General features: G+C 39.1%; 1 protein-coding gene across 12 annotated transcripts in view; it reads right to left on the bottom strand.

Annotated features, from left to right (window-relative positions):
* The window catches only part of phldb1b (pleckstrin homology-like domain, family B, member 1b), a 68,831-nt gene that overhangs the window by 9,441 nt on the left and 43,401 nt on the right, over positions 1-15,989 (bottom strand). For 4 of the 12 annotated variants that reach the window (XM_052576082.1, XM_052576084.1, XM_052576087.1 and 1 more), the window contains 11 exons: positions 11,320-11,448; positions 10,333-10,488; positions 10,143-10,253; positions 9,330-9,419; positions 7,502-7,627; positions 5,842-6,000; positions 5,502-5,648; positions 3,115-3,234; positions 2,838-2,940; positions 2,507-2,557; positions 890-1,175 (listed from right to left, as the gene is read on the bottom strand). In XM_052576082.1, coding sequence (XP_052432042.1) covers positions 890-1,175; positions 2,507-2,557; positions 2,838-2,940; positions 3,115-3,234; positions 5,502-5,648; positions 5,842-6,000; positions 7,502-7,627; positions 9,330-9,419; positions 10,143-10,253; positions 10,333-10,488; positions 11,320-11,448 — 1,478 coding nt within the window. The remainder of the gene's footprint in view (positions 1-889; positions 1,176-2,506; positions 2,558-2,837; positions 2,941-3,114; positions 3,235-5,501; positions 5,649-5,841; positions 6,001-7,501; positions 7,628-9,329; positions 9,420-10,142; positions 10,254-10,332; positions 10,489-11,319; positions 11,449-15,989) is intronic. The other 8 variants (XM_052576083.1, XM_052576085.1, XM_052576092.1 and 5 more) reach the window with 4 other exon arrangements.

Below are 15,989 nucleotides of genomic sequence, written 5' to 3'. Positions count from 1 at the left end.
TCTCTTTCTACTCGTTTAGATGTATTGCTTAATATATATGTACATACGTATATATAGATTTTTTATAGATTTCTTATAGAAGTTAAAAGAACAGCGTATTCAAAATACAAATATTTTCTAACAATATGTCTTTATTATCAATTTAACACATCCTTGCTGAACAAAAGTATTAATTTCTTTCAATTCTTTCAAAAAATGCAAGTGTATGTTTACAAAACATCACTCAAAACATTTGGAATAAGTATGATTTAATGCTCACAAAAACTGTGTTCATTTGTTCAAATATACAGTAAAATCAGTAATATAGTCAAATGTTATATATATATATATATATATATATATATATATATATATATATATAAAATCATTTATTTCTGTCAGGACTCAAAATGTTGAAATCTTTTGTAACTCTCACTTTTGATAAATTATTGCATGCCTGCTGATTAAAAGTAATAGTTTCTTAAAAAAAAAAAAAAAGTTTTTGAATGGTAGTGAATATTACAATATATATTTTTTTTATAAATGTTTCATTTTTTACGTTTATATTTAAAAGTGTATTATACATAGACTTGTATCATTTGTCATACTCAAACCCCTCACAGTTACTGCTAAATGCAATGCTTAAAATGAAAAGAAGTGAGAATAATTTATGCTCCCTATGATCTGAAGTCTCACTATAGTCAGCCGAACACCCTATGAAGTCCACTTTGCATGCACTATCAGGCAAACTGGATCATACTCAGTGAAAATCATTAAGCAGATGGTTGATCATTTAGCTTGGGACAGGCATGTGGAGAGGAACCACAGAGCTGCCACTGATTCCTGTCATAGAGCCACTGGCTAAGCGCTCAGAGAAAGTGATGGAGGAAAGCATATGGAAATGTCTAACCTGGACATGTTGTCAGGAGAGCAGGCCGAGTTGTTTCCGGTGGAGATGCTGGTGTCCATGCTGTCCGAGCTCTCCAGGCTGAGGGTGTCATAAGGCTGTTCCCCAGAAGAGGGTGCTGCGTGGTGCAGGATGGAGTGGTGCACTACTGGCCCGGAGGTTGAGGAAAAGGGACTGTTGAGCTGCATTTGAGAGCCATGGAGCGCCTCCCACTGGCACTGAGCCTCTACTGCAGCTTTCTGCTTCAGCTCGGCCAGACGCCTCCGCTGCTCATCAATCACTTGTTGGCCTGGTATAGATTAAACACATATATGGAAGTCAATTCCACAGAGTGGATATGCTGTGAACTAAATGATTCCAAAACTGAACAAGCTGAGCAGTTTATAGGTCATAGACAGCTGCCAAACTCTCTTATTAGACTACATAGTGCTTTGAAACCCAAGTGACTGCACATCCATTTAGGATGGCATAGTTTGCCCATAATTTGCTCCATCATGCCTCACACATACACATATAAATATGTGACGTATGTGCGCTGAATAAACAGCCCAAGCAATACCTCTAAATCAAGATTATTTGTACACTACCAGTCAAAACTCCTCTAATCATCATTTATTTTTGAAAATTATTGGAATTGTCCTGTAACTTTAATAAAATTAATTTAAAAAAAAACTGATGAGACCGATTAAACTAATTAAACTTTTATGCTCCCTGTGATTCTGAATCAATCAATCAATCAGTCTGTAAAAGTTTACATATTTAAAATGCAAATTAAATATATAAAAACTAATTAAACTCATCCTACCTTTGAGCTTTAAAAATAAAATATTACCCATGATTTACAAATTATGTAGAAGTCACAAAAGTTTACTTATTAAAAATGAAATTTAAATACAAATTATTTATTAATAATTAATAAAAATAATTAATTAAGCTGAACTTTATTTATACTATGTTTGAACTATATTTGAGCTAAAATAAAATAAAATATTCCCAATGATTTGGGAAGTAACAGTAATAATTACTAAGTAAAAGCCACAAAATAATTACATATTAAAAATGAAAAAAAAAAAAATCTTATATTTTCAAAATAAAATAAAATAATAAAATACAAATTACACTGGTTTTATATTTGAGTTTTACTAAAATATTAAATGAAAAAAAAAATGTCTTCATTCATTTGTAAGTTAGGTACAATGTATGATTTATATTTGCATAAAAAGTAATTTCAAAATAGAATTTAAAAAGCAATAATAAAATGCTCCCTGTGACTTGAGAATTTTATAGTAACCATAAAAATGTTAACAAATTAAAATTAAATAATAAAAATTACACTGGTAGAAGTTTAATAAAATAAAAGTTATACTATTCAAGTGTGTACAACTTTTGACAGGTAGTGCACCAGAAGTGCTTTAAATATATAAAACTAGATTATCACTGATGTCATGATTCAGTCCATGCACAGCTATGCCATCAAAGGAAAAAACCTTGGTAAAAGAACATTTGGACAGGGCAAGCCCGTTCCAAAGGGGAAAGAAGTGCACAAAACGTTGAGTTAGAATTAATGAGGATGCTGATTATGATGAAGGGCAGTCCAATGCTACACAGAGCTCGCTCTACCTGTGGGACTGTCCGTACTGGAGGACGACTCAAAGACGGAGGGCAAGAATTCTGTTTGAGGGCAAGGGACAACAAAGGATGACTGATGATCAAAGGTTAAAACACAACTAAGGAAAACGACGAAAGAATAAACCGGTATCCCATGGCCACTATAAATAAGGAAAATAAAACACATGTGGAAAATAACAAAAAAGCATGCGGGTTTGGAACGACATGAGGGTGAGTAAATAACGACTTTTTTGGTTGCAGTTTGACGGCTCATCAGCCGTTTATGTTGATTTTACAACCAGCTCTGAAATGTCAGCTGTCAAGCTGCTGTGCTTCTCATTACCTTTCTGCTGGAGAGCCAGCTGCCTCTTGGTCTCAATGTCCTGCAGGGTGGCTGCCAGGTTGCGTGGGAGACTCCCGGTGCTGTTGGCTACCATCAGAGGACTCTGGGTAAACGAAACAAACAAACAATTATTTCCACCAGCATATTTAACAATAAGGAGGGGGCTAAATTACCACATTAAATGATGCAGGAGAACTGCACTATTTACCCTGGCAGGGGTGTAACAGAGAGAATGTACCCTGGACCGAGGCTAACACAGACTTAATGCAGTATTTACCCTGGAAGGAGTGTTGCGTCCCAGTGTTACTGTAGTGTATGTGGGGGACAGACCGGCACTGATTTTCGGTCTCGAAATTGATGATTGGCTGGCATCACTGTCCAGTCGAGAGCGGTATACCTGCAGGACAGAAAGAGTCATTGTGAGTCCAAGTGTTGCTTTTCATCTTACTAATGTGAAACCAAGTTATATTCAGTAAACATAGCATCTGTACGATTTAAAGGTGTTCAACACAAAATTCAGTCTTAAAGGGTTAGATCATCCAAAACAAATGATGTCATTAATTACTAAGTAATCTCGTAGCTTCATAAAATGATATCGACTATTTTTACAATGTTCTTAATACCTTTTTGGGTCTTGAATATGTCAGTTGAGTTGTTGTATATTCATGGTCAGAAAGCTCTCAGATTTCATCAAGATTATCTTAATTTGTGTTCCAAAAATGAACAAATGTTTGTACAGATTCGGGACAACATGAGGGATAGTAATAAACAACAGCACTTTCATTCTGGGATGAACTATCCCTTTAATTTACTCAATACAAGTCTAAATGTGAGCATGGGAAAATAAGATTTAAAAGCTACAGTGGAGGGGACAAGAAGTCATTATACTTTATGGTTTATGTTTAACAGCGTAACAGCACACAAATTGCTGTTTTGAATAAATGAAGTAAACTTGAGTGAAGTAAATCTTTAACCTTTTTTAAATTTTAAATTTAATGTTAAATAAACACACTGCTTTACATTAAATTATTAATGTCCCGTACATTTTTGTAATTGTGATTATAATAATATATGGCTTGTTCCTTGATTTATAAAGACTATAAGGGCGCTTTTTGCATACTAGCATTCAAAACTTTGGGGTAAGTAGGATTTTTATTTTTCTTAAATAAACATTCTTTTATTTGTAAAGGATGCAGTAAAATTATTAAAAGTCATGATATTTATAATCTTCTAAAATATTGGAGATAAATGTTGTTCTGTTGAACTTTCTATTCATCAGAGAATGTACCATGGTTTCTACATAAATATTAATCAGCATATCGGCATATTAGAATGATTTCTGAAGGATCAAGTGATACTGAAAACTGGAAAAATTTTGCTGAATGATTCAGCATTGCATCACAGGAATAAAATATATTTTTTTAAATATATATAAAAAATGAAACAGTTGTTTTAAACTGTAAAAATATTTCACAATATTATAGTTTTGACTATATTTTTAATCAAATAAATGTAGCATTGGTGAGCACAATAGACTTCACAAGCCCCAGAAGCTTTGAATAGTTGTATATACAGTTTATAACACTTCACGATCCGTTAACAAACATGCATGACCAGTAAAAGTTGCTTTTCTTTAAAGGAACATTTTACTCCAAAATATAAATTCTGTCATCATTCACTTATTATTATATCTTTCAAAAACTGATTGACATTTTTTTTATGCTGCACAAAAAGAGTTACTTAGCAGAATGTTCAAGCTGCTTTTCCAGAAAAAGGTGATTGGAGATTGTGTCGGTCAAGCAAGATTTTAAAAGCATAATCACTTCAGTCTTTTCCTCATAGATAGCTAATTTATGTTTTGTCATGACAACTCTCAGAGAGTTTAGCATGTTAATGTACATGACAATGTTACTGTATTTGTTCTTGGAGGAATAGATCTGATATGTTGCTAAAGCTGCAGCAAAATAACACCTAGACTTGCTAGTAGCAATATATCCACAGACATGCTGCTGTGACCATGCAAGAAATACTGCTGCTGCACATATAAGATATATAAAATAACCCCCATATATAACATACATGAATCACCCTGTAGCAGATCTAGACAGGTGGAGCTGGGGAAGTGGAGGTTTTCTGAAGTGTTGCAACAGCAAGCACTGGCCGAGTGTTTGAATGTTGAACAGTAAGCTCATTGGCTGCAGATGTGAAACCAATCGGCTGTGACATGTGAATAATAACCTATCATGACAAAACTTTGTATATTATATAGTATATACTTTTTAAAGCTTGACAATGTCTTCATCCACTCTCATTGTAACAGAAAAGAGCAGCCTGGGCATTCCGCTCAACTTCTTTCGTGTCCCATTGAAGAAACAAAGTAATTCAGGATTGTTATAACATGAGTATATACAAACAGAATTAGAATTTTTCGCTGCACTATTCCTTTAATAAAAGGAATCTGCTATTGATGGTTCTTGACACCACAGAAGACAGAAACAGTCAAGAGCTAAAAGAATGAAATAGCATTTGCACTCACATAAAACACCCACAAAAACAATCTTACTTGGACACATCAATATGCTGTAAAAGAGGCCTATGAAGATGAAGTTTGGAAATGTGGCAGAGCAGAGGAGGGAGAAAGAGAGCTGAGCTTCTGGCTGTTACCTGCGCAGGCTTGCGTGATGAGAAAGCTTTAACCGGGAGGGGAGGAGGAGGGCAGAGATGGTTTGCATCTCCAGCTGCCATTACCTCCTGGTACCAGCGCTTTAAATCTAGAGCGGGCATCTGAGGCTTGCCCCAGTCCGACTGACGCTTAACACAAGCAGCACATCCATAAGCACAAAGAGAGAGAGAGAGAGAGAGAGAGAGAGAGAGGTGGGATGGTGGGATGGCAGATAGAGAAAGAGAAGAGAGTTAATGATAAACTGAAAGATTCAATGACTGAATGACACAGGTCGTTGGCGATACCCTAACCGGGAATACAACGAGAGGAGGAGAGACACACCTCGAAGGAGAGAGAGAGGGAGGAGCCGCGAGGGGAGGGGAGGCAGGAGAAGGCGGAGTCTGCGAGAGAAGACTGAAGTAATTGGATGGGTGAGGTAGGGGAAGACTCCACCTTCGGCATCCCATAGATCTGGTTTAATTGGCCGACGGTCACATACTCCTGACATCCAGGAGTGACAAGCGGACAACAGGCAGAAGGGAAAAAACAGGAAGTAGCAGAGCAGGAAAGAGAAGTTAGCATCTACAGCACATAATTAAGTATTACAAAGCTATTCAGTTTCTAATTACTCTATGCATAAACATTAGCCCTAATACTGTGTCCTAACCAGACGCAACCCAAAGTTTCCAGCAAGTAGGTCTGTCTACAGTGAAAGTGAAAACAGCCAATCAGAACAAATTTTATGTTTATGGAGTGAGAATGTGACTCAATGAGATTTCTCGATGTGTATAGGTCCATCTAGCACCGTTACGACAAACAAATGAATTAAAAAATGCAGCTGGTTAGGACAGAAAAACTAACAAGTAAGATATTGCTTTATTGCATCAAGCCTAGAGACTGATCAGGTATTGGGTCATTTTATAAAATGGGTGCCATTTGTATTCCTTTATTTATTTACATTTAGATTATTTTGATTTGATTACTTTTTTGATTTGTCCAACCTGTTTTCAACTTCTTACTGTATATTCAAGAAAGCATAATTATATCCAAATAATGGTTTATTTTATTCTAATTTATATTCTTTTGAAGTTTTGGCTGAATTTAATTATTTTTTTTTTATTTATTTTTTTTGAATATAGTTTTATTTTATTTTTTTGAATATAGTTTTATTTTGATTTTAGTGTTTATTTTAAGTGATACATTTTTGTGCTTGACCTTAAACTTATTTCACTTAGTTGTAAAGGAAACATTTCATATTTTCTTTCACTTTCTGTTTTGTTTTTTATTTCAGCTTTATTTCAATTAACAAAAAAATGTTTTTTTCATAGTTTCAATTAACAATAATAACCCTTATCTGAACTTATTTTTTTTTATTTAAATACAATTTATTCAATGTATTTTACTTGAGATATCATGATGCACCTTATTAAAGCAATAGTTCAACCAAAATGTACATAATAAATGTACATAATTTTGGATTGTGGATGAAGTAATGGTTTAAAGTTAAAATACCTTAATGATGGATTTGCTTCTTACAAACACACAGTTTTTTTTACTTCATAAGACGCATATTTATGGACTGGATTACTGTGGATTACTTGTAGATTATTGTGATGTTTTTATCAGCTGTTTGGACTCTCATTCTTACGGCACCCAGTCACTACTGAGGATCCACTGCTGAGCATGTGATGTAATGCTAAAATTATAAACAAACTCATTTACATCTTTTTGTATCTTTAGTACAATTTTTGCAATATATATATATATATATATATATATATATATATTTTTTTTTTTTCTCAACTATTACTTCAACACTTAATTGGTCAGAATGTTTATGATAAATTACCGTATCATACTGGAAAAAGGAACCGTTGACCCTACTACTGTGCTTGGTGATGGCCATGTATATTATGTAAAGCTAAGAAATATATACAGCACAAATGTAAGTAAGACTAAAGCTTAAAAGAGAGAAGCAGAAAGAAGAGAGCTGCTATGATACCTCACGAGGGGCAGTTACAGCTGGGTCAAGGGCAAGCGAGAGGCCGTGTGAGGAAGCGTTGGCGAGCTGGATGTCATGGCAATCACTCCCATACATCTTATAAACATCCGACAGCTTCAAGTACTCCTGAGACACGTCACCAGTCAACCCATTCACGCAGGACACAAGTTCAGCTGTCAGTTTACTCGCATTAAAACCCAATGAGAGCAGTTCTGTCATATTCATACAACTACAGTGACAGGCATGCCTAGCTTGACCAACAGGGACATGCCTACATCTAACTCTTGTAATTACAAATTACAAGTTACTCAAGCACTGCATCCCAAATCATGTACTTTTGCACTGTTCTAATATAAATAGTGCAACTAGTGTGTTCACACTGAAAATGTAATAAAAAAAGTGCACTTTAAATACACAGATGAAGCACTTAAATAACTGGAGAATTTTTTTTTATAAATCATACATTCAACTATAGCAGCATTAATTACATGATGAAGGGGGAGGAGCTAACAAAGAGAGTTTATGAATGACAAAATAAGCTTATATAATTCAAACACTACATAGAGTACATAGTGCATAACAGTGTATAAGTGTTTAGTGTATAGCGTGTCATTTGGAACGGAGCTATAGTTTCAAGTAGTCCAACTTCAGGCAAATTACTTTTTTTTTTCTTTTTTTTGCTGAAAACTCACAAAATGCGGAGTAAATTCTCTCTTAGCAATATTTATTTAGTTTCATAACTATAAAATGACAAACAATAAAATTTTAAAGATTAGAATCAATAAAACTTTCAAATAAATGCTTTTCTTTTCAACTTTCTGTTCATAAAAGCATCCAGGGGAGCTGTATATTTCAATTTTAATAATGTTTCACAATATTGCTGCTTTCCTGTATTTTTTAATAATAATATATATAAAGTCCTAGCATAAGATATTTCACACAAAAAAATTACTTAAACCCAAAATATTTGAAAATAAACAAACAAATAAACAAACAAATAATTATTTAAATTTAAAATAAATATATGATGGAAAAGTAATAAAACTATAAAACACAATGGATACAATGAATCTGTAAATCATTTGTTGAATCAGTTCATTTACATGAACTATCCAAACAAACCAATTCATTCCAATGGCAAAATGTTGTTGAATTGATAAACTCCTTCCAAAACTTTAGAGGGAGTGTGATTTGTCTTTGGAAGCCTCCAAACATCAGATCCCATCAAGCCAAGCGCTTTCAATAAGATAACACTAACTGAGATGTTTTGTACTGACGTGTTCTCAGAGCACGTTTTAGTCAGTATTGGCATTTTTAGATGCTGTAGGCTGCATGCATCGACAGTTCAGTTACCTCCTGAGGCACCATGGCATATGAGTGGAATGAGGAAGCATGAAAAGGGGAGGAGTAGGGGTGGTCATCGTCTAATAGGTCAGCCTCGCTGATGTGAAGCACATCCTGGGCGGAGGTTTATAAGTCAAATAATATCCTGATAATATCCTGAGTCTAAAAGATTTCATTTCCTGTTTCACTAACCACATTATTATTGGATGGCACAAGGGACACATATGCTACCATCTGGCTAAAAAGCTGAACCTTACAGCTCTCCTAGCCCAAGAAAACCAAACTACAAAGATGAATTGCAAAATGTTTTGCTAAGAAACATACTACAGGTCCACATACTGAGAGCATACTGTACTTTGGAAAGACTCGACATTTTAAAGATATGTTAACCAGCAAATACATTCAAGCAGGGGAACAGATATTCAGCAGTTATATCTTTATAACCTAAGATGCTCATAAAGCATATGATTATAGTTCTGCTTACCTCCTTTATAGTGTTGGAGCTTTTGGGGAATGTCTTTCCACCAGTTAAGCTCTGGTATCTTCTCTCCAGATTGGCCAGCCTTTCCTTTTCCTGAAACACAGATTCCAGGTCAGTCAGTTAAAGGCTATCATAATTTCAACAAATAATATGTATTCAAAATAGATAATATCAATAAATGTGTTGAGAACCAGATCATATTAAAATAATTTCTGATGGATCTCATATGACAATAAAAACTGGAATATTTGATGCTGGAAACTTAAAAGCAGTTTTTTAAAATTCTAATAATATTTCACAATACAACTGTTTTACTGTATTTATGATCAAATATGTGACCTTGGTCCTTGGACCACAAAACCACTCATAAGTAGCAATTTGTAGCAATAGCCAACAATAAAACATTGTGTGGGTGAAAATTATCATTAGGATATTAAGTAAAGATTATGTCCCATGTAGATATTTTGTAAATTTCCTAACATAAATATATAGTAATATGCTTTGCTGAGGACTTAATTTGGACAAATTTAAAGGCGATCGTGCAATTGTGTAATGTGTAACATTGCCAACACACCGAAAATACACATATATTAAGCAAAAAAAAAAAAAATCTTTTGGATGCGATTAATCGTTTTACAATGCACAGATTTTAATTCAATCATTTAATGCTGAACTTTTTTTTTTTTTTTTTGACCAAGCAACAAAGTAGACAACTGATTCTTGGAGAAATCTGAAGAAAGTCCTCAACCTGAAATGTTCTTAAAATGAGCAAAAACATAAAAAGTGAATATAGTAAGTCATTTTCATTTCCTGTACCTTCTGTAGCAGCTGCAATGCCATACTTCTGTCTTTGGCCAGCCTCTCACACTCCTGAGCAGCCTGTATTCCCAGCTGATTGGCTTGGCTTTCCAATGCTGTGACCTTTTCCTGGAAACAACAGCTTGTAAATGAGTTTGAGATGCTCTTAACGGCTCCATGCTTTGTTACGTGTCTGTGTTTCATGTACTTTTCTTTTGGCGACGCTGCTGTGGTACTGAGCTCTGTCCTGCAGCAGCTGCTGGCTGATGGTCTCGCGCTCCTCCTCCAGACTGCTCTCCTTCTCTAACTGCTGGAACTCCAGGTCCTCAAACTGCTTAGTCGCAGCTTCAAGAGTCTCAGCTTCCTACACACACATATATAAAAGCAGGGGGTCAACAACTAGTCAAAGAATCCCATAAACAACAGCACAATGCATGATCCGCAGCAGCCAAGCTACAGGGAGAAACCCGTAGGAACACATTTCTGCCTGCAAAAGGGCTAGTCATCAAAAAGCACTGTCCGATAAGATTCCTTCAAGTATGCTAATCAAAATAAATATGATATTTCTTCATTTTTTAAACAAAGACTTCCTAGTATGCTTTGTATTTTTGTGTCTTTTTACTTTTTTCTGTGTGGTCTATAGAGAGAAGTTCATGATTTAACCCCCAAACAAGTTACGTGCAAAACCTTTAGCTGTTGTAAATTTAGATTTCATTGGGCATGTCAGTTATAGCTGACTGCCTATTTAATGTTTAAACAAATACTAAACTTAACCTTCTTATATAATTGGCTGTACTTCCAGATAAAAACCATGTTTGTTGATTTTTCTAAACTCTGAACTTTTATTGACTTGCACGATTGATTTGACCAATGAAATCGATTTGCCGGTGGGTTTTGCGCTTAGCTGGTTTGAAGCAAATAATCATGTGAAAGAAGTGAGAGGTATCAAAATAAAACTAGCACTACGTTAGTTTCTGCATTAATAGATTAGTACATTGTTAAGTGTTATTAACATTTTGGCACCAGACAGTAGCATGTAAGAAACCTGAAAAATAGGTTTTGGTGCATTTGGTGCATAGACAACCCAAAAGAGCTTAGTTGGGAATGTGTATCTGGATGGTGGGGTCTATAAAGCCAGAACTGTGGGGGCGGAAGCAGTCGGTATAAAGTGCTGATGTTCCTGATGGTCACTGACCCTCTTGAGTTGTTCCTGTAACTGCTCCCTCAGAGACTCAGGGCAGTTATGGAGCTGGCTCGTCAACTCATTGTACCCATCCTGAAGCCTCTCCAGGGCTTCCCGCTCTGCGTCAACATTAGCCCTCTCCTAGAAAGAAAACACACCATCCGGGGAAGGGGAGAGAAAGAGAACACACAGCTCAAATCCACGCCATGCAGAAGCATCCGAGGTTAGAGGTCACAACAGAGTGGGTGGAGCCAGAAAGGATGAACTCTAAGCCTTAATAAACACTGTGTGGCACTGGACTGTAGGCCGTCAACAGGGCCAAACAGACTTCTGTTCTCAGGCATTTCTTGGTCAAAGACTTCAGATGTAATGATTTATAGATGAGATTATGCTATTTCAGATGACAGGAATTGATTTGTATGGGATCGTCGGCTAGTTTGAAGCTGCCCTTTTTATTTCTTTTATCATAAAAAGAAAGATTTGCAGTAGCATCTTAATGCATCAGAAATATATGTATTTTTTTTAAAGTTAGTCCTCTGATATTTCTAAGGCTAGACGTTGAGTTACTTGAGTTATGCATTGTGTTCTTTCCAGACCAACATTCATAGCACGTCAAAACATCAATAAATCAAAGCACAGAAAGAACCAGATTCTGTTTAAGGAACTTTAAAAAGCCATCTTCAGGGATTTTAGGGGAATTTTCTGTGCTTGCACAAACACTGCACGGATTGTTCGTGGTCGAGATCAATCTAGTACAAATTACAGCTGACCGGGGTAAGGGAAACGGGTTCAGAGCAAACAAACTGATCAATAAAGATCTGAATGAACAAAGCAGTTATGAAAAACCAATCCAAAGTATTGCACAGTATCTATGAATAAAATATTTATATTTTTATATCATTAATTAATCAAAGTTTTCTCTCTCTCTCTCTGTGGAACACAAAAGGAGATTTTTTGTTGTTGCTGCTGTTGTTGTTGTTGCTCTTTTCTATACAATTACAATGAATGTAGACTTTAAGCTCTTTAAGGTGCACAGGTACAATACAAGTAGCCTATTATAAAAAAAAATCACTTGATATAAAAATCTATTAAGTTTTATCAGTTATTATTGAGAACTGCAAGGATTTATTCCAATTGAGTCAAATTTATTTTGTAAAGTGGATTTTTTTTTATTTATTTTTTACAATACATTCTTTCAAACCAACTTTATATAAAATCATGATATTAATAGATCTAATATCTTAATGTGTCATGCCATATAGTTGTATTTAAAAATTAAAGCCAAGCTATAATATACAGTAGTTTACATTTTGCGATGATACAAGTAATCAACCAGTTGAGATTTGCTATTGATTGTTCCAACCCTGTAAAGGTTAATTTTTATGTTGAACACAAAATAAGACATTTTAAAGAATTTTGAAGAACAATAAAAGTTGTTTGCCCCCGTTGATTTCTGTCACACACCTGGACTCATTTAGCTTGTTTTTGCCCGTGACCCAGTTTCTGTCTTCCGTGTTTAGTTGATTAGTTCCCAGGTGTCTATTATCTTCCTCATGTGTTCCATGTCCCTGTTAATTTAATGATTCCATCCACCTGTGTTTCCCCTATTATCTGTTGTACATAAGCCTTGTCCCTTCAGTTCTGTTTTGTCGGGTCTTCTCACTTGGTCTCACTTGTGATCACTTGCTACTTACGTGTGTCTACCTCTGTGCTCATGTTGGATATCCCCTGTGTTGGATATATTAAAAGCCTAATTCCGTTTATCCTCGACTCCGTATTCCTTCAGGCAGCGTAAGACCGTGACAGAAGACCCGACCTCAAAAGAGAAAATAGAAAACTGCGTGTTCTTCCCTCCGTTTTGCTTTTGTTTTTTCACAGTCTTTTCTTTTCTTAGTGTCTATGGATCCCCTCTATCGTCCCGAATTCCTCATCCTCCTGCTGAAGCAGGAAGGACGTTCTCTCGAGGACCATACCAGACAGTTTTTCCTATTAGCTAATGCCACCAGCTACCCGGACGGCGCGCTCTGCACCTTCTACAACACCAGCCTGAACTCCAAATGCAGAGCGTTGTCGTCCGAAGATGGTCCTCGAGAGGATTTCGCCGCATTCGTGGAGTGGACTCTGGCGAGAAATGGCTCACCTCTCACCATCTGCCCCATAGAGGACCTCGCCAGCCCCACTCCCGACCCAGAGACCAGCCAGCCACCATCACGCCGCACGGAGCCAGAGCCCACCGCAGCCGCAGAGCCCGAGCCATCCACTGACAGGGAACAGGATCTCGAGAGCGCGACTGACCAGGTGTGTGAGCCGGCAACACCGTGCATCGTGGGAGTCCTCGTGGAGATCGAGGGCGTGGAGGAAAGCCCTGCCCACACTCCTGCGACTGAGGGTGAGCTGTATGCAGTCTCTGAAGATCATATGGAGCAAGTTCTGGATCTGATGGACTGGTCTATGGAGGTAATCCCTAATTTTCCTGTTTCCCCGCTGGTTCCGTCCAGCCCTGATTCCCCTGTATACCCTCTCAGTCTCCCACTCCTACCTCCTCCAGTCATTTCCTCTGCTCCATTTCCGCTGGTTCCGCCCAGCCCTGAGTTTTCTGTTTCTCCGCTGGTTACGCCCAGCCCTGAGTTTTCTGTTTCTCCGCTGGTTACGCCCAGCCCTGAGTTTTCTGTTTCTCCGCTGGTTACGCCCAGCCCTGAGTTTTCTGTTTCTCCGCTGGTTACGCCCAGCCCTGAGTTTTCTGTTTCTCCGCTGGTTCCGCCCAGCCCTGAGTTTCCTGTATCTCCGCTGGCTCCGCCCAGCTCTGAATCTTCTGTTTCTCCGCTGGTTCCGCCCAGCCCTGAGTTTTCTGTTTCTCCGCTGGTTCCGCCCAGCCCTGAATTTTCTGTTTCTCCGCTGGTTCCGCCCAGCCCTGAGTTTCCTGTGTCTCCGCTGGTTCCGCCCAGCCCTGAGTTTCCTGTGTCTCCGCTGGTTCCGCCCAGCCCTGAATCTCCTGTGTCTCCGCTGGTTCCATCCAGCTCTGAATCTCCTGTGTCTCCGCTGGTTCCGCCCAGCTCTGAATCTTCTGTGTCTCCGCTGGTTCCGCCCAGCTCTGAATCTTCTGTGTCTCCGCTGGTTCCGCCCAGCTCTGAATTTTCTGTGTCTCCGCTGGTTCCGCCCAGCCATGATTTTTCTGTTTCACCACTGGTTCCGCCCAGCCCTGAATCTTCTGTGTCTCCTGTATTCCCTCCCAGCCTCCCTCTCCCGCCTCCTCCCAAACCTGCTGGTCCCTCTACCCCTCTTTCGCTGGTTCCGTCCAGTCCTGATCCTCCTGTCCTTCCTCCCATCCTTCTCCTCTCTCCTCCTCCTAGACCAGCCAGTTCCTCGCCATCCCTGCTGGTGCCAGTCAGTCCCGCAGCTCACCCTCAGTCCGCGCCATCGGGGCGCGGTGGTTCGCCGCTGGACTGCCAGTCTCCAGCTCCGCCTTGGCGTGTTAAGGCCCTGTCTCCGCCTCCAGCCTCCGAGCCCTGGACTCCTCCTCGGTCCTTCGACCCAGCGGCTCCGCCTTGGCTCTTAGCTCCCTCGTCTCCACCGTGGCCTGTCATCCCACCTGCTCCACCGGGCTCCCTCGTCCCTCCGGCTCCACCTTGGTCAGTCGTCGACCATCCGCCGCCTCGGGACTCCACTCCTCTGGTTCCACCTCGTCACTCCATCCCTCCGGCTCTGTCAGGCTCCTCCTTCCCTCCGGTTCCACCTCCATCCTCGGTCGCTCCGGCTCCACAGCGGTCTGCCAGGACCCTGCCTCCGCCTTGGTCGCCTGAGCCTTCTGCTCCACCTAGGCCCTCCGGAACCTCGACGTCCCCCTGGCTCTGCGGCTGTGCTGCTCCATCTTGGGCTCCTCACCCATCGGTGCAGTCTCCGCCTGTCGGCCCCCTGGTGTCGTCGACCCTTCCTTCACCATGGCTCCTCCCGCCGTCGACTCCACCTTGGATCTCCGTCCTGGCTGGTCTCTGGTGGACCATCTGGCTCCTCCTGCTCCTGTCTCCTCCCTGGCTCCTTCCTCCGTCGTCTCCTCCCTGGCTCCTCCTTCTGTGGTCCCTGTCTGCTGGCCCCCTCCTGGGAGTCCGTCCTCCACCGGAACCTCCTCCCAGGTTCCCACCCATGCCTCCCTCTGTTGTTTCTACGGTGCGAGGACGCACCTACCGGGAGGGGGGAGTACTGTCACACACCTGGACTCATTTAGCTTGTTTTTGCCCGTGACCCAGTTTCTGTCTTCCGTGTTTAGTTGATTAGTTCCCAGGTGTCTATTATCTTCCTCATGTGTTCCATGTCCCTGTTAATTTAATGATTCCATCCACCTGTGTTTCCCCTATTATCTGTTGTACATAAGCCTTGTCCCTTCAGTTCTGTTTTGTCGGGTCTTCTCACTTGGTCTCACTTGTGATCACTTGCTACTTACGTGTGTCTACCTCTGTGCTCATGTTGGATATCCCCTGTGTTGGATATATTAAAAGCCTAATTCCGTTTATCCTCGACTCCGTATTCCTTCAGGCAGCGTAAAACCGTGACAATTTCAGTAGTAGTGAAATTAATTCTATGGAGACTATCAACTGTTTGATTATCAGCATTCTTCAAAATATCTTCTTTTATGTACAACATAAGAAATAAATTCATACAGTAATGAGTAAATGATAACAAAATTT

This window comes from Carassius gibelio, chromosome B15 (assembly GCF_023724105.1).
Source record: "Carassius gibelio isolate Cgi1373 ecotype wild population from Czech Republic chromosome B15, carGib1.2-hapl.c, whole genome shotgun sequence".
Lineage (NCBI taxonomy): Eukaryota > Metazoa > Chordata > Actinopteri > Cypriniformes > Cyprinidae > Carassius > Carassius gibelio.
This window is presented reverse-complemented; position numbering and strand designations above follow the sequence as displayed.